This window comes from Carya illinoinensis, chromosome 4 (genome assembly GCF_018687715.1).
Source record: "Carya illinoinensis cultivar Pawnee chromosome 4, C.illinoinensisPawnee_v1, whole genome shotgun sequence".
NCBI lineage: Eukaryota > Viridiplantae > Streptophyta > Magnoliopsida > Fagales > Juglandaceae > Carya > Carya illinoinensis.
Window position 1 is genome coordinate 21444673 of NC_056755.1, and position 20766 is coordinate 21465438.

General features: G+C 38.5%; 2 protein-coding genes across 3 annotated transcripts; one reads left to right on the forward strand and one right to left on the reverse strand.

Moving 5' to 3' along the window:
* The first annotated feature begins 4444 nt into the window (after positions 1–4444).
* LOC122307834 (pentatricopeptide repeat-containing protein At1g06270) lies at positions 4445–8671 on the forward strand. Of its 2 annotated transcripts, XM_043120942.1 has the most exons (3): positions 4445–4757; positions 4860–5001; positions 6953–8671. In XM_043120942.1, exon 3 carries the CDS (start codon positions 6998–7000, stop codon positions 8036–8038), a length of 1041 nt encoding a protein of 346 aa, XP_042976876.1. In that variant the 5' UTR covers positions 4445–4757; positions 4860–5001; positions 6953–6997; the 3' UTR covers positions 8039–8671. The 2 variants fall into 2 exon arrangements, with proteins under 2 accessions (XP_042976876.1, XP_042976877.1); XM_043120943.1 differs by lacking the exons at positions 4445–4757; positions 4860–5001 and adding an exon at positions 5015–6867.
* A 1132-nt stretch (positions 8672–9803) lies between these two features.
* LOC122307833 (ervatamin-B-like) lies at positions 9804–11504 on the reverse strand. The gene is made up of 2 exons (XM_043120940.1): positions 10950–11504; positions 9804–10528 (listed from the first exon to the last, which is right to left on the reverse strand). The coding sequence occupies exons 1-2, from the start codon at positions 11404–11406 to the stop codon at positions 9936–9938; spliced, it is 1050 nt and encodes a 349-aa protein (XP_042976874.1). The 5' UTR covers positions 11407–11504; the 3' UTR covers positions 9804–9935.
* Positions 11505–20766: the final 9262 nt, after the last annotated feature.

Sequence of the window (20766 nt, forward strand, 5' to 3'; positions counted from 1 at the left end):
ATATGACCGTGTGGAATGGGTGTTTCTTAAGGCTGTGTTGAGCAAGTTAGGCTTTGCACCAAACTGGATTCAATTGCTTATGGAATGTGTTTTTACATCAACATTCTCCATACTGGTAAACAGATCCCCTCAGCAGTTTTTTAAACCACAAAGAGGTGTAAGACAAGGTTGCCCTCTTTCACCATATGTTTTCATTTTATGTGCTGAAGCTCTAAGCTCTCAATTTTCTATTGCTGAACATCAAGGATTGATTTTACTGGTGTCCCTATTGCTAGTGGTGCATTTTCAATGAATCGTTTATCTTTTATAGATGACAGTTTAGTTTTCTATCTAGCTAATATGTTTGAATGGCCAAGACTTAATCAGATTTTGGGGCCCTATGAAGAAGCTTTTGGGCAGCTACTTACCAGAGAGAAAACATCAATTTTTTCAACAAAAACACTAAACCTTCAACTAAGGTTTATCTTATGGAGATTGCTAGGCTAAAAGATTCTTCTAATTTGGAGAAATATCTTAGACTGCCTTCATTGGTGGGAAAATCTCGAATAAGGGCTTTTCAGGATATTAGAGATCAAGTAAAGGGGAAGATGGGAAACTAGAAGAACAAGTTTCTTTCTCAAGCTGGACTTATTAAAGCTTTACATCAATCTGTGCCTACATATTGCATGAGTGTTTTTTTCTACCTAAAACTCTCTGTCAGAAGCTGAACTTTTTGTTTTTAAATTTTTGGTGGGACAATATTGACACTAGGCATAAAATTCACTGGAGATCATGCAGTGTGATGTGCACTAGTAAACAGCAAGGGGGAGGTTGGTTTTGAGATTTGACAAGTTTCAATTTAGTCCTATTGGGAAAACAAGTATGAAGGTTTCTTACTTTACCAAACTCTCTCCCTAGTAGGATTTTTAAAGCTAAGTATTTTGCAAATTCATCTGTCTTAGAAGCTAATCTAGGCCAAGACCTTCCTTTGGGTGGATAAGTATTTGGCAGGCTATAAAACTAGTAAAGGATGGAGTTTTTTGGAGGGTAGGCAATGTCTTCTTTCAATTTTTCTCAAATCATTTCTTTGTCAAGGATAATATCTTCTTCCAATCTTTTATGGCACAAATATTATTTATGTGTTGGTCTATATTGATGATCTTCTTGTCACAGGATCAAATATGGTGCTAATTAGTGGCTTTGGAAAGTTTCACTTCTTTTCAGGCATTGAGGCCACTTATACAAATAAAGGACTTTTCCTTACCCAAAACAAATATATTTTTGATCTCCTACAACACACCAATATGTCTTTTGCAAAACCTATGAAAACTCGCATGGCAATATAAGAAAAATTAACCCTCCATTCTAGCAATCTCTCTAAAGACCCTACCCTTTACAAGTACAATAGGTTCCCCATAATACCTATCCTTTAGACACCCTGATATAGCCTTTGTAGCGAGCAAAATGTGCCAATACATGCATTCTCCTCGTGTCCCACACTAGCAAGCAGTGAAGAGGATCCTTCAATAACTCAAGCAGACACCTCATCTTGGCTTGTTCTTTTCCAAGTCTTCAACAATGAATTTAACAGCCTTCTCAGATATGGATTGGGCAGGGTGCCCAGGTGACAGGAAATCTACAAGTGCATACTACATTTTCTCAAGATGAATCTCATCTCATGGTTCTCAAGGAAGCAACCATTAATTGCAAGGTCCTTAATAGAAGCAGAATTCAAAGCGGTGGCCAATTCTATTGCTAAAGTGATTTGGGTTCAACATTTATGCCCAGACCCTAGCTAGAGTTCATCTTACTACAGCACCCACTCTCTACTGTGACAATTTAGGAGCAACTTACATTTCCTCTAATCCTATCTTTCATACACGAACAAAACATGTGGAAATAGACTTCCACTTTGTGTGTGACAGGATCCTTAATAAGTCTCTATCAGTGGCCTTCATTTCAAGAAAAGACCAGTTAGCCGATGTGCTTACCAAGCCTGTGTCCTCTGCATGTTTCCATCAACTATGTTCAAGTCTACGCTTGCATTCTCTACCACTTGACTTGAGGGAGCCTGTTAAAGCAGTGCATGCAAACCATGCAGTACATGCAAACCATGCAGTACATGCAACATTGTCCATGGCAGATGCAAGGCACACAACAGCTGATTCCACAGCAGACTTACCCACACACAATGCAGGTGTAAGGCACACAACAGATCATCCCATGCAGGACCACCTAGTGCAAGACCGCCTCATGCAGTACCACCCAAAGGCCTCACCTGCATTGCCTGTGCCATCCAGAGTCTCCTCCACTAACCATCTATTATAGCAGACCTGTATTAATACACCCACTCACATATATGGCTATCTGTAGAAATTCGGTTAAATAGGAATATTCCTCTTGTCTGTAATATGCTATAAATATCGAGGTCCCACCTCATTGTACATGGAATATGAAAATATAATATACAAGCAGATTTTTCAGCAAAAATGACCCAAACTATAACAAGCAGACACGACCTGACTCCACTTGATTAAAGGTGCCTATGGCCCTATAATACACATCCTAGATTTGTATATAGCGTTACCCATTCATCCTAAGCAGAACAAACTAGGCTAATGAATGTCTATTTAGTCCACCCTCTCTTGAGTTCAAGTTGGGAAAGGGAATCTAAGATTTTTCCGCAATTTTCATTAACTCTAATATATACCTCATTATTCGTCATGAACTTAATTTTATTCATACACCCCATGCATGCTTTCCTATTGTGATGAAAACAAAAATAAAAATCGATAAACGAAATCCCAATCAATAAAATGACCAATCATATCCCTTTATAATTATTGACAATCTAATGCATGCTACCATCTTTCAATCATATAAGAACGTCAACTTCAAAAAAAAAAACAAAAAAAAAAAATCATATAAGAACGTCGAGATATGGTCGTATTGCATTGCATAAATAAAGAACACGAACGACCAAAAAAGTATTTGGAGTGCGCGCCCAAAAACCCCTCCTCCCCTAGAAATCTTGTCGTCGGGAAGAGATCTAAACAATTGCCTCTATCTATACAGCCCTCTGATCGGCCTCCAACATTGCTTTGGAAGCTCGAACCATTGATCTTGTCACAACCCGTACCCCATACCTGGAGTGAGTCGTTTTAATCAAAATCAACCTAAATACAGAAAATCTTTCTCATGATGCTAAATAGTAACAGTATCAGTAACCATAGCCATAATTTCAAGTCCGTGGTGGGGTCAATAACAGAGCAGTATCAGTAACAATAGGCAACATTTTACCCTGTGTGGCAAGGTAGTATAATAATAATCAACTATAAGTAGAAACCTCGTGCCTTTGAGATCTTTGAGATGCTTCAGTACAATAATAGTAACAGTATAATAATAGAAACGGCAGTGCTAGTAGGCCATCAAGCGTTTACTGCTCAAGAATGTGTTGACAATAATCTGAAGAAGACATGTTTGTCAATTTTTCTCTGAGAAACCTTGGTTTCTTAATTCCGCAGAGGGTGTAGTAGATTTTGATTGGTTTTCACTCACTCGGTTGATCTTCTCCTTTGGTAAAGCTCTGCATAGGTTACTTTAACTTTGCGTAATTTCTTACCTGAGTTGCCCATGGAATCCTTTGACAATAATGTGTAGTAAGACCCATGATTAGGCTGAAACCAGCAGTGGCAAATGTTACTGATCATTCTGTTGCGAGTAATTTCAAATAATTTTTGCTTAGTAGTAATGACTCCCTTTATTTCCTTATTTTTTCCCGATCTAGAATCATGCAAATTATATTTTAGTACTGTATACGTTCTATGCTATTGACTGACTATTGCAATTATTTGAGGCTTTCAATTTGAGGCATTGATATGGGGTTGGAGTAAGAGGTCTTAAAACTTTAAAAGTACTGTTGTTCATGTAATACTGGAAGTGCAATGTTATTATGTTGAGATATCTTATTTTAAGAGATTAAGGTGTGAGTTGGATGGTGAGATGAAATGAGATAATTTTAGATGAAAATTAAAAATTAAATAAAATATTATTAGAATAGTATTTTTTAATATAATTATTGTTTTAGTATTTAAAAAAAATTAAATTATTTATTATATTTTATATAAAAATATTAAAAAATTAAAATGATAAAAAAAAATGAGATAAACGGTTCTTCTATTTAGCCCGGACTGAAACATGCTTTCATTTATATTTAAAATACTCTTTCTTTTCCTTTGTGCTTAGCAAATCACGTCGATAGTAAGAGCTGGACGGCAATCACCCTCCTTGCCTAATACTTAATTAATATTATTGTCATAGTCCGATACTGTAGCAGGCCAGCCGGATTCGTAGGCCCAAGATCTGTTATGAGCCCAACCAGCCAGGAAAGAAATCAAAACGACGTCGACTAAACTAACAATTTCTTCTTCCCTGTCAAGCGCGCCCCCCACCAGCGCCACCACCACCACCCCCACCCCACCCCCACCCCCCCGGGCACATCTCTCTCATTCTGTGATTCTCCGCTGCACGCCGTCCGCCCTCTGTTCCGTCCGTCCGCTGCACCACGCCGCCTCCACCGCAGCCGAAGCCTTGCACCACAAGCACATCGCCGTATTTAAGTCTCGCTCCGTCGATATTTCTGTTCCTCGGTTCCTCTCTCTTTCAGTCTCTCTCTCTCTCTCTCTCTCTCTCTCTATCTCTCCCCTCTGTCAGTTTTCCGTTGACGTTCTCTGGCTCCGCAGTCCCTTGCAGCCTCCGGTTGCAGCTTCATCTTGCCGGTAAGTTCCCTTCCACCTCGCTCTGTCCTTATCTCTCTCTCTCTCTCTCTCTCTCTCTCTCTCTCTCTCTCTCCATCTCACTAATAGCTCATCCCTATACAGCCTGCCGCAGCCTCCGCAACACCGTACTTGGAGTACGTCGCACGACACGCCGGGTTCAAACGCCAACATGCAGTCCGTCTCTTGAAGTAAGCTGGATTGTTAGTTGGAGAATTGTGTTGCTGTTATGGCGGTTGAACAGTCGGTAAGTTGAGGTTTGTTGGATGTTAAGGTCAAGGTCGAAATTGGTAATTTAGTTCGAATTGGGAAATCGGGTTTGGGGCGGATTAATGTCAAAATTTGTGACTGATTGTATGGCAGCAAAATTGGTTAGTTATGTCTCTGGTTCTGGTAAGTAATTTAGATGCATTAGGTTATGGTGGTCCCTTCGGGCGGTTTATGGGTTGACTTCTTGGAGTTTGGTTTCGAGTGTTAGCTTCAAGAGAATTTGGGTGTGCACGTCTTGGGCAGGCAGAAAATTGGGCGCGATGAAGATGGTACGGTTGTGGAGTTTGGGTGACTTTATAAACTTGCTTTGGGGAGTTGGGTAAATATCTAGAATAATCTTGGAGGTTCAAAGTGTCGGCTAGAAGATAAAAAGAGGCTTATTTGCATCGGTTGTCAATTAGGTCGGGATGATAATTAATAGAGGGCTGTGCGGAGTATCTATGCAATTTATCAAAATGTTCAGATATGGAATCTGTGGTATAAACATATTTGATGAGATGTGGTTAGATTTGATTAAATGGGTCGTAGGTACTGAGTGTTTAAGAAATATTTGAATGGACATATGTGAAATTATGGTGGTTCTGACCAGTCTTGGAAGTTATGGCTTGAAGTTGCGAGTGATCGGGTTAGAATAATGGGAATCATTGGGTTATTGTCATGGAGTTATTTAACATGTTTTGTCTCATTTATTTTAGAAGTGTTAGGTTATTTATTTTTCATACTTATAGATTGTATAGACTTCTGTTAGCTTTCGATCAGTTTTGCTCAACTCAGTTGTGTAGTTCAGGGGAGCGGTGCTTTTATGCTTGACTTTGCCAAAAACTGACTGAGGTTGATTTTGTGAAAAACTTGACGGTTGTTTTCTGCACTATTCTTTGTATCTGAACGTAAAAATAAAGTATTTTTGTCATGACTTGTACACATGAGCATTTTTGGTACTTTGTACACAACCGCATAAAAATGATGATGCCTGAAATTTTTATGTGAATATATGATATTTATCTATTCAATACTTTGTTGTATTATGGTATTGTATTTGAAAACCATATGGCATAAATTTTTGTTTTTGCTTTTGTTCTGACCTTACCATGGGTGTAAAATTGTGGCCTCTGTTATTACGCTGGTACCAACATCTCTATTGGTAGGTCTTTCCTATATGCACGCTTGGTGCACCGAATTTAAAAGGGGGAGATTTCAAGTTCTGTTTTTACCTAGTTGGCTGCCGAGGTTTGCACAACCTTGCCACGGGAGTAAACATGGCTTCTATTTTGTTATGATGTTGTTTCAGTTATGCTTTTGCCAAAGGTCTTTTGTCTATATTATTGTAAATAAATTTTTTTGATAAGTAATTATTATTATAAATATACATTTCTGAAATATCGCTATGTTATTTCGAGACTTTGTTTTGTTCAGCATTTTGTGACTAGCTCATGGTTATACATTGGTATAGGTTCGCTACTTACTGAGTTGTTGATAACTCACCCCTTTATCTCCACTATTTTTCAGATGACTTTGATGATTGTGATAGTTGGAATAAATGACATGTGACAAGATTAGAAGAGAAATGTGTGATAAGTGTCATGTGGCATAACTAGTTTTGTTAGATTTTGGGATAATATTTATTAGTGTTTAGTTTATTTTCTCTGGAAGGGTTACCTATAAAAAAAAAAAAAAATTCTCTGGAAGAGTTGTTGGGATAATTAAGATTGGAGGATTTTTGTATCTAAGTTCTTATTATTGTGGATTTCAAGTTAGAAGGGTTCGCCCCTGGGTATGTGGTGTGACAATCATACCCTTCAACCTTCCCTTTGAAGAAGCTTAACATATTGTTTTATCATGTGATGTATGTTTCCTTATCTTCTATTTACTAAGTCTTCATCCCATACATTTTTCCTGCTCTTGTCATTAATAAAGACCAAACTCTGCAGGTTCATGCTGTGACACATGCTGCCCCACTGGGATAGTGATGTTCTATGGCCTCAAATATGGTAACTGGAGCAGCAAAACTTTACAGATCTGGTCCTCTTTTTCATTATTGTCTCTTCCGACTTACTTCGCTTCACCGATATTCCTCACTCCCACCACTAGAAGAATCTTTAAAAGCTGCAGTTGCAGTCAAAATGTACCAAAAGATTCCTGACCTTCTTTCTTCAAAAGAAGCCATCCAGAATCCAAATCCATTCTCATTCCTCTCGACCTTTCCTCGGAACATCAGAATGCAAATCATTGATGAAATTTTGCAGTCTTTTATCCCTCTTAGACCTCGCTCTCGTCCCTGGATAGCCTATGCATGTCTTCTTTTATACACACTCCAAAGCCCCAAACCCCTCCCTCTTGCACTTGCCATTCTTCAAAGAATGCTTTACTCTGGCTGCATCCCTGTCCTGCAAACTCATCTCCTCCTCTCCTCAGCATGGCTGGAACGCCGATGCCAATCTGAATGTGTCCCTAACATCCTATTGGAGATGCAATCAATTGGATATCGTCCTGACTGTGGTACATGTAATTATCTGATATCATCTCTCTGCCGTGTTGATCAATTGGTGGAGGCAGTTAAAGTTTTGAAGGGCATGGTTGGGGCAGGATGTGTTCCTGATTTGGAGAGTTATGGCATTGTGATTGGTGCACTGTCTACAGTCAGAAAAACTAACGATGCCACAGATATGCTGAAGGAAATGGTGGCAAAAATGGGATTGATGCCAAGGCAGGCAACAGTGGTAAAGGTAGCAGTAGCATTGCGGGCAAACAGAGAGATATGGAAAGCAGTTGAGATGATTGAGTTCTTGGAGAGAGAGGGTTCTGCTGTTGGGTTTGACAGCTATGAGGTTGTCCTTGAGGGTTGTTTGGAGTGTAGTGAGTATATTTTGGCTGGAAAGGTTGCGATGGGGATGGCAGAGAGAGGTTTTTTACCGTATATCAAGGTCAGGCAAAAGGTGGTTGAGAGGCTTGCTGGTATTGGGGAATGGGAGCTTGCTTGTACTGTTAGGCAAAGATTCTCAGAGTTAAGGTCTTAGCACATTGCAGTTGCTTTGGGAGTGGGCTAGGTAAAGCTCAATCTGGGACGGACCTAGTAAATTTTGCAACAGCAACTAGCTTCTGAACTTTGGTGTCAGTATTATTTTGTCAGGCGCTCAGCTGCATTACCTTCCATGGAAAATGTTGCTGCTCATACCTGCAACTGATGCTCAAGAGGGGCGCCCAACTCCTTTTTAAAATGAACAGGAAGGAGTACTCAAGCTTGTTACATTGCAAAACTGGAGTCCTTGTGTTTCTGTTCCTCCAGCTAGACCATTAGAGCAAAATATATTCCGGATTGAAAGAAATACATGAATGGAGTTTAAATCCTTCACGTATTAGAAAGCAGCCCGATGTTTAGCTATGCATAGGAAATCCTTTTTGGAGGTCGATTGACTGTCATGGGAATGAGTATCCCCCTTCAATCCATTGTCCTTTGCAGTTACAGTTGACAAGTCTCTTTTTTGTTTCAGTTACAGTGGACAAGTCTCGGTTTTTCGAATATACATTACATGTGACATTTGGAAACTTGGCAATAGAAAAACAGGTTAATTATGGAAAATATTAGGAAAATTTATACTGAAATTAAGAAGCGAAGGTACACAGTGGAAGGTTGCTGTTAATTTGTTGAATTCCCCCGTCTGCTTTCTATCCTGTCTTCAGACTTCCAGCAGTAGTTAAATCGATTCTCTACATATGTCAGTCCTCTTTTTTATCTTCCCTCCAACGTTCTTTTAATTTCTCACAGGGCTACTTTGTCCGGGGCCTTTTTTCCCCCCCAAAATATATCATTAATCCTGGGAATTTTGTGTTATACAATTTGGTTATAATTTTTAGAAGCTGGATTAAATAGCTTTCTTTTTTGTCTGTAAAATTAATAAACAATTATTGTTTGAAAAGAATTCCTTGTTTTTGGCTAGAATTGGCTTTACAAGTCATCTTGTTGGTTGTTGCCACGTACAATGGTTTAACTGATAATCCAGCCTTTGAACACTGTTTCCTAGGGCCTATTGACATAGATATACTAGAAAGAATTAGGAGTTGCCGTCTCAAGACAGGTACGATGTAACAGCTTCTTCAAGCCGTTGCCATGTAAATCTGTTTTAGGACTGTTTCTCTCTTTGGCGAAATGCGGCCACCCAACTGCCTCCTGGAACTCCTGATCCTTAAAATCATAGAATCGTCGGAAGTTCATTTTTCTGAGTTGAATATATCCTTGTATCTTCATTTCTCTAGTGCATCCTAATGAGGTTGAAACCTGCTTAGTTCAACCTTCAGTTGGACGTTTTGTTGCTGATAAATCACTTTTTTCCATTTTAATCAGTTGAATGCCAAAAGTCATTTCCATCTTTTTCAGACAATCTGTGACTTTTCTAATTGAGACTCCATACTCGTTTGATTTATGCAACACCAATGGCGAGATTCGCCTAGTCTAAGGCAGAAGGGTTGGCATATTCCAATAAACATTAGCTGAACGTTGGGCTGTCTCCATGATACTGAGTATGGCATTGAAAAGCTCTTACTGCGGTAGAAACTTCATATGGTTACCATAATCTGCATGAAATGGCTAATTTAAGGTCGATGAAAATAGATCTCAACATGAATGGAAATTAAAAAACTAAAAAAGGTAAAAATGAAGATTCTGATAACCAAACGATAAAGTTATCGACTATTCCAGGTTATGATCTGCAGGTAGGATTAAAATTTGTTCTTGGAGAAGCTCTGTGAACAATGATTAAGTCCCATTTTCCCGTTTCGTATATATATGACAAGGTTTTAGTTTATTTCATCTTTTATTTGAAGTTTACATGAACTTGCTACACAAGATTAACTTGATAAGGCTAACTTCCTGTTGTTCTGCATACACAAAATGCCAAATTTAACAAACAAGATTGCTCATTTCTTAAGAGGGTAGCTAGCCTCCATGGCAATGCCGCAAGTACCATGCTTATTTTTGAGATCACGCCTCAACTTTATATAACCAGATTCACCCCAGTCAGTGCTCCATGAATTCTTCACCAGCCAGTACTTGTTACCACCTTCTTCTCCATAGCCAACTGCTGCGACTCCATGATTGAGTTCAGTTCCACAGTGGCCACTAAATATACCTTTAGAATAGAATTGAAATTCCCGACTAGAAGCATCTACAGCTACAGATACGGGTTGGTGAGCAACTGCTGCTTGCAGTTTTTTCTCATTATTGGCAGGTACCCTCTCATAGCCACTTATTTTCACTGCATGGTTTTTTTCTTTGGATTTCTTGCAGGTGCCATGTGATCCTTTGTAAGGGTAGTTTTCTTCTGTGGTGAGTCCACCATTCTTTTTTATGAATGCAAATGCTTTGTCCATGAATCCACCATCGCAGCCATGATTCCAGGTGTTGAAATCACAGTCCATAAGCTCTTGTTCTGACAGAGATTTCAGCTTTCCTGTTTTGATTTTGTTGATACCTTCCACAGCTGCCACTGAAGAGAATGCCCAACAGCTACCTGAATTAAAAGCAGGTAGTATTAGAGTTTGCTTGCCTGTAATCTTTGGGATTAAGATTTAAGACTGGCAACATCAATAAATTTAAAAGCAGCATTTAATAATTACAGTGGCGCCGGAATACTTGTAATTCTGCAAATAACAAAAACTCTGATTTAGCTACTCTCAGGCATTATGATGTTACTGGCCTATTTCATCCTCACCATTGTCGTCATCATCGTATTATTTTCTTATATATGGATGCTGTCATTGTTCCTGTTGTTGTTGTTATTATTACTGTTATAGTCATTTATAACAGCACGAAGTGACTAGTGTTTTGAAAGCTTGAAAAAACCGTTTTAGCAGTCAATTCTCTAGTTAGTAGGCATCAACCATGCTCTTAACGCTCAAAATTACTCTGGGAAAGAGGTACAAAATCCCTACCACATTGGCTCTGATCCTTAATTGGAGTAACCGCGCCTTTCTTTCTCCAATCCACGCTTGATGGCAAATCGATACTCTTGTCATAGCTGAAGTTTGTCTTTTTCTGTGGATGCCACAAGGCCATGGCTCTAAATCCCAAGTAGTTGGCTCTAAACTCCTCGTTTGTCATATCTGCAAATCTATTATCAACGAGTTGGAATGACAAATTCTGAGAATTGATGCTGTCAATGAACTGGACGTTAAATTGGTAAATTCCAAAACGCATTTCCCATTCCTGTTTATTGCTGTATCTTCGGCCATGCATTGCCACCCAGCTTTCATACCTCTCTCTCATTGATTTTGTATCATGTACTGGTTGCCTGTACTTCTCAGAACATGCCCTTAATGGCATCCATAGAACCCATAAAATCAGAAGTTTGAGGGTCGCACTTCTTAATGCCGAAGTAGGAGTCTTCATGGCGAGCTAGCTTGGAGATGTACTTATCTCCAACATGCTTATAAGTATTCAAACAAATTAAAATTCCATGTTTGAATTTGCTACGTTTTGCAGTCCGTCTGTGCTTGCTCATCCATTTAAGGTGTTTCAGTTGTCTTTTGCTATGTGTTTTTCACGTCTTTGGTGCTTCTGTATTTGACTTGGGCAAGCATCTATATATGGTTCCGTTTCCAAGTAAGGCTGCAAAAGTATCCTGGTGGTTGTTTGTAGGTATGGTGTGCTTGGGATGGCTAGTCAAGCAAACTTGAATCCATTGCAGCTTTGGTTGTGAGTAGATTGTTCATGCTGGCCAATTTAACTCATTCCACCAAATTGTCAGTTTCTTTACGATTTTGGGGTCTGATCTGTCTATTTTGGACTGGTAATGATACCCTTACTACTCCACAAGCTTACGTGACTATTTTTTTTTTTCTTCCTTTCGTTCTGTCTTCTGCTCTATCTTTTGTCATAAGTTTTATGTCCGACTATCAGATATTCAAATCTCTTAGTTTTAGGAACATGCCTGTCAATCCCTCCACCATCTCTGAGATTCAAATCTCTCTATCAGTTTCATTTTCCTTTTAAAATTCATAACTACAATCTCAAACCCTAAAATTTTCACACCTTTCCTCTCCACCGTGAACCAGGCGGAGCCTCGTCTCCAGCACAAAAGGGCAAAAGGCAAAGCTAAAGAGAAAAAGAATAAAGTCACGTAGATTTGAGTAGTAAATAAGTAGTAATGGGATATAAGGGTATCATTACCCTTTTAGGAGTGAACCCTAATGGGGACTGCACGTGCAAAGCATGTAATACTGATCACTTGATATATGAAAAGCATTTAATATAAGCTTCATAATATATATGCAACTTATCATAATTGTATGAATACTCCAATATCTAAAATACTGACACGATACATGAAAAGCATTAAATGTAAGCTTCACATTAGAAATCATAGACAAATTAATATAAGAATTGTGACGTGAACATCTAAGTATAAGCAAAGTGCTACCAAAATGCTACACTAAAACCTCTTGAAGGTGTGATACAAAGTGCTAGAAGGAGAAATCCGGTTACAACGAATTTTTAAATAAGATCATTAATTCTTTTATCTTCATAGGAAACATGTGAAACAATCCATCATAAGCACATGATCAAATTTTAATATTTACAATAGCAACCCAATCAAAAGAAAATAAAATTTAAAAGATAGTAAACGCCACAAACAAAAAGGTTAAACAGATTAATGTATGCATGTTAGCTCTTTAAGGCAAATCATCATCAAGCAATCCGACGGAGAAAAATGGGATAAATATGAGACACAATATAAAGCAAAACACAACTCTCAAAGTAATGAAAAAAAAAAAAAGAAAAACTCAACCAGCTGAGACTACTCGTTAGCCAATGTTGCTTGAAAGTGGACATGACATCTTAACTTCAATGCAGAACAAGCAACTAACATAATGCAAAGAGAAGTGTTATATCTATAAAAAGATTTTACAGAAGTAAACCTCCAAACTGACATGGCTTCATATAATACATTAGATTTACTTTACAATAAAAGTAATTTTAAAATTTAACGTACCAAATTAAGTCAAGTCAGTTTGTGAGTTTACTTTTGTGGAATCTCTTTGTGGTTAAAGCATTTTTATAATGGAAATTATGGAGAAAAAAAAAAGCTATTTGTCATAATGTTGAGCCATGCTCATTTTACTTCAATGGACATTCCTCCACAATAGTCATTTTGATACTAATACAAGGGCAAAGAAATGACTTGTTAGAGTCCTAAAATTGTCCAGATTATAGCAAGGATAGCATAAATCAAGCATTAGTCTATACTGTTTCATGTTGGATTATTTTTCCTCTTTCTATTTCGTGAATAATCTATACCTTTAGATAGCAAAGAAATTACAACTCATTAAATATCAAGAAAAGCAGGGCATTTCCACATGAGCACGCAATTCAACCAATCCTATAAATATATTCTTGAGACTAGTGACCTTAAAAACATAGATAAACGAAAATGATAACAAAAATATGATAGCTCATGAGGGTAAAGTAAACAACCTTGTGTTAAACCCCAGAGATCATACTGTACAACCCAATTCTACAAAGGGAAAAGTCCCAAAAATGTTCATGACTACATGCATCAACATAGCAATAGTTTGAATGATGTTTCCTTACTTCCTAGTTGTTGTATTAGCTACAATATTTGTTACTTTTTTTAATTCAATTGTGTCCAAAGATTGTCAATCCAAATCATTTTCAACTTCGAGAAAAAAAATCTATACAGATTTGTAGTAGATCCCAATCAGGACGATAACTAACTAGTGAGGTGTATTTAGCAAGCATACTTTAGTTCATTGCTGCGTGGTATTTATCTCTCCTAGAACCTCAACATTATAGGACGCATGTGTAATACTCCAAGCATGAAATTCTTGATTAAAAGCATAGCGATAGTTAAGAGTTACAAAATACAATATACAAGGATTTAAGATGACGATCGTTTAGGATACTTAATGAATAGATTTGTTATTGGACCCATAAGCCATATTTTTTACAGAAGCCCAAATTAGGTTCATAAGCCCAATAGTTTTGTCAAACACACAAGCTAGTCTTGCGTGTGTATTTAGGCCAACACTTAAAACACTTGCCGATCGTTGTAGCAATGACCGAAAGCAAAAGTTTGGAAGGAAAGCTTAAGGATAAGTAACCGATTACGTACTGACAAGCTAGTTCAAAATAAATTTCACATGATATGTATAGAAACCTGATTTTCGTGAGAATAACTCATTTAGATCGGTACTTTGGAAGCTTATGTTTATTGAATATTAGAGATACGATTTTTTACATTGATGTGATCACATTTTGCTATGATCTTAATGATATTTGAAGTTACATGAGATTTCCTATTGTCAAAAGTTACAAACTCTCTATATAATCAAAAGTTATCTTTGTAACACAACAAAATTCAAAGTAATGACCATCCAACCACAAGGCCTCCACGAAAACATCACACCACGAGAGATGCAAACATACCACAAAGACATTTACATTATGCTCACATCTGATTTTCAAAACTCATAAACCACGGGATATATGCATAAAGCATTTCCCAAAATATTCTGGCCATAACAAAATTTCGCTAATTCCCTTCCACAAGAAAGGATCTAAGGTTTTGTTCTTCTACTTGCTTAACCACTCCTTTTGAAATACAAGTCCAAAGTGCACATTCTTCAAAGCATAACAACCAAGTTTAACACAAGAACCAATTAAAGATCCACTTGCTTGCTACTCGAACTAACAACCATGACACTCCTTTACCAACAGTCACTGAAATCTAATTCAAGACTAATACAATACGTACGTCAACTCCTATGTTAAAAGAGTTACCGTTTAACTCTTTAAATATACAAAATCTTTAATTAGTGGAATTTATGCATTATCTAAGCATTGAATGTGACTTGCTTGAACTTGTCACCTAGAATCAAATATAGAAAGACAATACTTAAAAGGATGATAGTGTTTGTCAATGTTAGCTAGATATAGAAAGATAGAGGGACGGAAACCCAACAAATTGAGGTTTCTTACTTGGAAGAAGAGACAAAAGCAAATCATTAACTCCCACTTGTCGAAAATATTAAGTAATTTGTGTTAGCTACATCGCCAGCTATCAACTCTTCCGTGCACCACCGTCTGACCTTCTCTCATGTAGCAAACTGCACAACACCATGCATGGAACCTCAATGTCAGGTACATCCTCAACCGCCAAAACCCAAGACACAACCCGTTCAAGTCACCTCCCCCATGAAAGACCCAACGCGAGCCACCGTATCTCATGAGACCAGTCAAGACCACTACCCAGCTACCATCCTTACCATTGCGCAGCCTCTTTTTTTAACATAAACCGTGAGGCTCAACCGGGTTATCATGTCGCGGAATCGACGTACCTCCTTGTACACCACCTAGCACTGCTTCTCTTCGTCGTCCTCCACCATGAACGTTGCCAAAAGCCACCGCAAACCAAGAGCCATGATTGCGCCACCGTGACCCAATATTTTCCCTGTTTTAGGAATCGAAAACAGATCCTACTTCCTTCAGTTGAATAGTAGCCTAGCCGCTTTCCTCAACACGCCAACCCATGCCCACATCCTGGCTATAACAAACATGTAGAACTTTGTAAAATTTACTGGATAATTGCTTAATAAAATGGTCACTAGCTCACTTATATATATATATATATATATATAGAGAGAGAGAGAGAGAGAGAGAGAGTATAACTGAATTATGATAATTTCTTGCTTTCCTTATTTCATACATACCCTACCCTCAAATAGTGATTGACACAAGTGGGAATATAACCACCTATAGATTCCCTTCTAGACTCTTACAATGCAACAACAAACAGCAGATTGAGACTAACAAATGGGCTTATTGGCCCATTGGACTCAAGTTAAGTAATTCTTAAAACCCAACATAACAGTTTGGCCCACTAGCCTAATACCTACATCAGAAGATAGAAACCCCTTCCCAACTTCATATCTTCAATCAGTCTTTTTCAATTTGACCTATGTGATAGAGCCTCCCCCTTTAGAGCACATTGCCCACAAGGTGTGGGTAAGAGAGCTTCACCTGCTCCTATGACTCCTAGGTTGCATCATCAGTGTGTTGTCCATGCCACTGCACTGGTAGCTAAGTGAGAGGCAGGTTCTTGGACTTGCAAACGCGACGGCTTAACACCTTCTCTGGTTTTGGGTTGAAGACCCTCTCTAAGTTGATTGGCAAAAAGATTGCAAGGGTTAAGTCCCATTGGCCAAGCTTTTTCTTCAATTGGGATAGATGGTACATTGGATGTATGGCTGAGGTTGGAGGAAGTTGGAGCCGATACACTAAGATCCAACATTTTGGGTGAAAAAGTCCATAAAACCTAGGCATGAGCTTTAAATTTTGGCAACTTGCAACAGTCAACTGCAGTTTCAAGTCGTCAAAATTTCATTTGATTTTGAGCCCTTTGTAGGTTTAGTTTTAGGATTTGTACCATGTGTTCCCTTGACTGTAGGGCTTCTTCCACAACTTTGACCTTAGATGTCCTTGGCATGTAGTTTAATAACCTAAGAGGAGGATAACCATACAAGGCTTGGAAATGGGTCATACAAATTGAAGAGTGCTTAGTGGTGTTGTACCACCATTCAACTAGGGAAACCCATTGAGCCTAATCCAGAGGCCTATCCCTTGTAAAGCACCTTAAATAATTCTCTATGCACTTGTTAATTGCTTCATATTGTCTATCTAATTGTGGATGGTAAGAAGTACTAATTACAAGCTAGACCCCTTGTAACTTAAGAAACTCGCAAAAAAGGCTAGTGAAGGTGTTTTCTCTGTCAGACACAATATAATTGGGCATTCCATGCAGTTTTAGGACATGGTTTGTAAACAATTGAGCTTCTATTTTTGCAAAGAAATGGTGAGTTAGAGTAATAAAGTGACCATACTTTATGAGTCTATCCACTAATACCCATAAACTATTGAACCCTTGTGAAATGGGTAACCCTTTAATGAAATCCATAGAAATCTGAGTCCACGATTATGAAGGGATTGGAAGCAGTTGCAGTAGGCCACTAGGCTTGGTTTGGTTAGTTTTGACACTTTCGCAAATGTCACAATTCTTGATAAGTTGTTTCACCTCAGCCTTCACTCCTACCCAAGAAAAATCCCTTTTGAGTCTATTGAGAGTCTTATCATAACCAAAATGTCCTCCCATAGGGTTGTGTGTAATAGGTGTAGTAACGTTTGCCTAAGGGTTTTGTCATCAGCCACCACTAACCTCTGTTTATAAAATACAAGTCCATTCCTTACAGCATAAGTGGGGTAAATCACCTTTGTGGAACCTTGAGAATAATTCTTGGATCTTCGGATCTTTAGTGTCACTCCCTTTGATCTCTTCCCACCAGCCAAGTGTAGGAAGTGAAATGACTACCAGAGTTGCCTCCACCCTAAGATTTCTATTTTAGATCCCTTTGACAAAGCGTTTGTTACCTTGTTATCTTGGCCCTTCTTGTATTCAACCAACAAGTCGTACCCCCAACAATTTTGAAATCTATTTGTGCTGCATAGGTGTTCTCACTTTTTGTTCCTAAATATATTTAAGTTTTGTTGGTCTGTTTTGACTACAAAAGGGTGCCCTAGAAAATAGGTTCTCCATTTCTGCACTATCATAACCAAAGCATAGAGTTCTTTTTCATAAGTGGATAAAGCTAGGACCATTCCCTTCAAAGCTTGGCTATAAAATGTTATAGGTTTATTTTTTTGCATATGTACAACTCCAATAGCACTCATTGAAGCATCACACTCCATGAGGGCAAAATTATGGTGGTTGTCTACCTTGTTTGTAGTAGGGGCTCAAGCTAGGTTCCTACAGTGGTTTCATGGCTAACAGAAATGAAGGCAATAGTGTTGTAGCTGCTAGACTAGACATAGAGGAAGCTCTTGATGTAATGCAATGGACATAGCTTCTTGGTTTGCTAGGTTGACATAGGGCTAGGAGGAGAGAGGGAGGCAGTTTGGCCATGGAAGGTGTTGCGACAATGGAGGGAGGCTGGAAGTAGGGCGGGTTGTGTATGGTTGTTGTGTCTATGGCATTTGCGACAACCCTAGTTGAGGGAGATGTTCCATTGTGCATGAGAGGGGCCTATATAAATACATAGGTTGGGGTTTTTCGGTTTTGGGCCTTGGGTTGGTCTTTCCACATGCATATATGGGCTAGGTCCATTTTTATGTGTTTGGCCCATGGGTCCTAGGGTTTTCCCTTGGGTCTATTTTGTGGATTGGTTCTTTTATGACTTAATAAAATTTTTGGGTCACTTGATGGGTCTATCTAAGCTCTTGAGCTTGCCCATATTTTTATAGCTAAGTCAACTAATAAATTCTAATGGGTAGGGATTAAGTCTAAAGTAACCTCAACTTGTCCAATAATTAGTTTTTGACTTTTAAAATAATTCTTGGACGTAATAGTAATTAAATAGGAGCCCAATCTGTACAAAAATATTAAATGGGTTTTAAAATAATAATTAAGCTCAACAAAATTCTGTAATCCACTATAATCAAATTTTGGGCTTGTGACCTATTCTATTATGTGAGGGTCCTACCTAACGTGAAAGGAGATAGACCATTTATGGAGTTGAAGAAAAAGCAAAGACAAGAAGTACTTCAATGGTCTTAAGAACTACCAGCAAGAGACACTAAGTGTAGCTAGTTCAGCATCTAGGCGAGTAGGCACCGCATGGGGATCCTACTGAAATGTCTCAGGGCGAGGTAGAGACTAGAAGCTCGACCAAAGTAGGCAAGCGAGAAAAGCCACCTATTGTGAGGATGAGAACAAGAAATTAGATTGACAAAAGAGCTCAAGCAAGTTGTTCACTAACCACCCAAGGCGAGAAATGGTTGCTCACCAAAGAGGAACTACGAATAACTATTGAAGCAACCATTCACGTGAACTTTTTGAGATAGCACAGAGGATTTCAGAAGGGTGTTAGTACCATACTCAAAGCCATACCCCAATTGAAGGATCTCATCAAGAGTGGTTCTGCAATTAAAGGTGAAGGCATGGCAAGTTGTGTCAACTAGACACAGAAGCATGGCCCAATCCCATGTGGAGAACCTTTGTTCAAGGAGGGATGGAGGAGTTGGCGGACCGTATGGGTGTGCAGACCATACCCTAGTCACTTATCTTTGTCATCCTACAGTATGACAAGACAAGGATAAAAGACTCATGTCCAAGCATACCTGGGGTAAGAGATACGTCATAAAGGAAACCTACACCCAAAATCTACAGCCAATGAGCCAAGACATCACGATGGCTCCACTGAATGAGGAGACAATATTTTGTACTAAGATAATTATGGGATGTCCATTGGAAATAGGGGGAGTGACTTTGGAGGCCGACTTGATTGTGTTCAGTACACTAGCTTTCGACATTATCTTAGGAGTGGATTGGTTACAGTCACTTTGCAATTATAGATTGTCATTCAAGGGCTATATCCTTTCAATTGTCGAGAATAGAAGCTAAGGTTTTTAAGGGAAGTAAACTATACGCCCTACACAAGGTTGTCACCTCAATGAAAGTCAGGAAAGAATTAGCAAAAGGGGCTGAGGCTTATCTAGTGCACTTGACCTTGAGAAAATGAATGCATAGGGAAGTAGAGGATATACCAATAGTAAGAGAATTTCCTAGAAGTTTTGAGGAATTGTCAGGGATGCCCCCTACTAGGGAAATAGAATTTGCAGTTGACCTAGAATTAGGAATTGTTTTGGTTCATAGGGCACCCTATAGGATGGCTCCAATAGAATTGAATGAACTAAAGGGTCAACTGTAAGAATTTTTGGTAAAATGACTCACTAGACCCAGTACCTCACCTTGGGGAGTGTCGGTATTGCTTGTGAAGAAGAATGATTGAACCCTTAGGATGTTTGTCGATTATTAGGAGTTGAATAAAGTGATCATCAATAATAGGTACTTACTACCTAGAATAAATGACCTATTTGATCAATTGCAAGGAGCTATAATCTTTTTCAAGATCGATCTAATGTCAGAATATCATCACCTAAGAATTAAGGATGCTAACGTGTCTAAGACAGCTTTTCAGACCATATATGATCACTACGAGTTCATTGTAATGCCTTTCGGGCAAGCAACCATCCCAATAGCTTTCTTGGATCTTATGAATAGTGTTCTGACTATTCTTGGACTCATTTATGGTAGTATTCATAGATGACATCTTGATATATTCCCAAAATGCTGAGGAACATTATAATGCCCATCCTTGTGCTGGGACCTTTTGATGGGCCCCAAGGTGGACAAAGCCTTAAAGATCTTTCGTAAGTTCCAAATGGAGCAATTACAAGATCGAGAGTTAAGAAGAGTAAGGAAGCAATGCATAGATTGATGCAATCCACTTGGGACGGGTCTAGCAGGAGCCCAACATTTAAGATGGGCTTGAATGATGAAAATCCAGTTTTGATTAATTTGATATAAGCTATGAAAGAGAGCAACATGACTTAAAGACATTGGGCACTTGAAGACGTTCAACTTAGTTAATTCATTTAAAAGACTTATTTTATTAGCTTAGAATAATTCGTTTTATTATGAGAAGGATTTAAGGGCATGTTGGGAAAGTTATCATTTTGTTGAACTAGGGCTTCAAGGGGGGTTACTGTAGCATGGCACTATTCACGGTACAGTAGCTGCACCATTGTTCACTCAAGGGCATTTTTGAGAGAAAGGTTCACAAATTTTAGTTTAGAATTTTATCATGTTTTGAGAAGGTTATTTAAAGGATATAACCA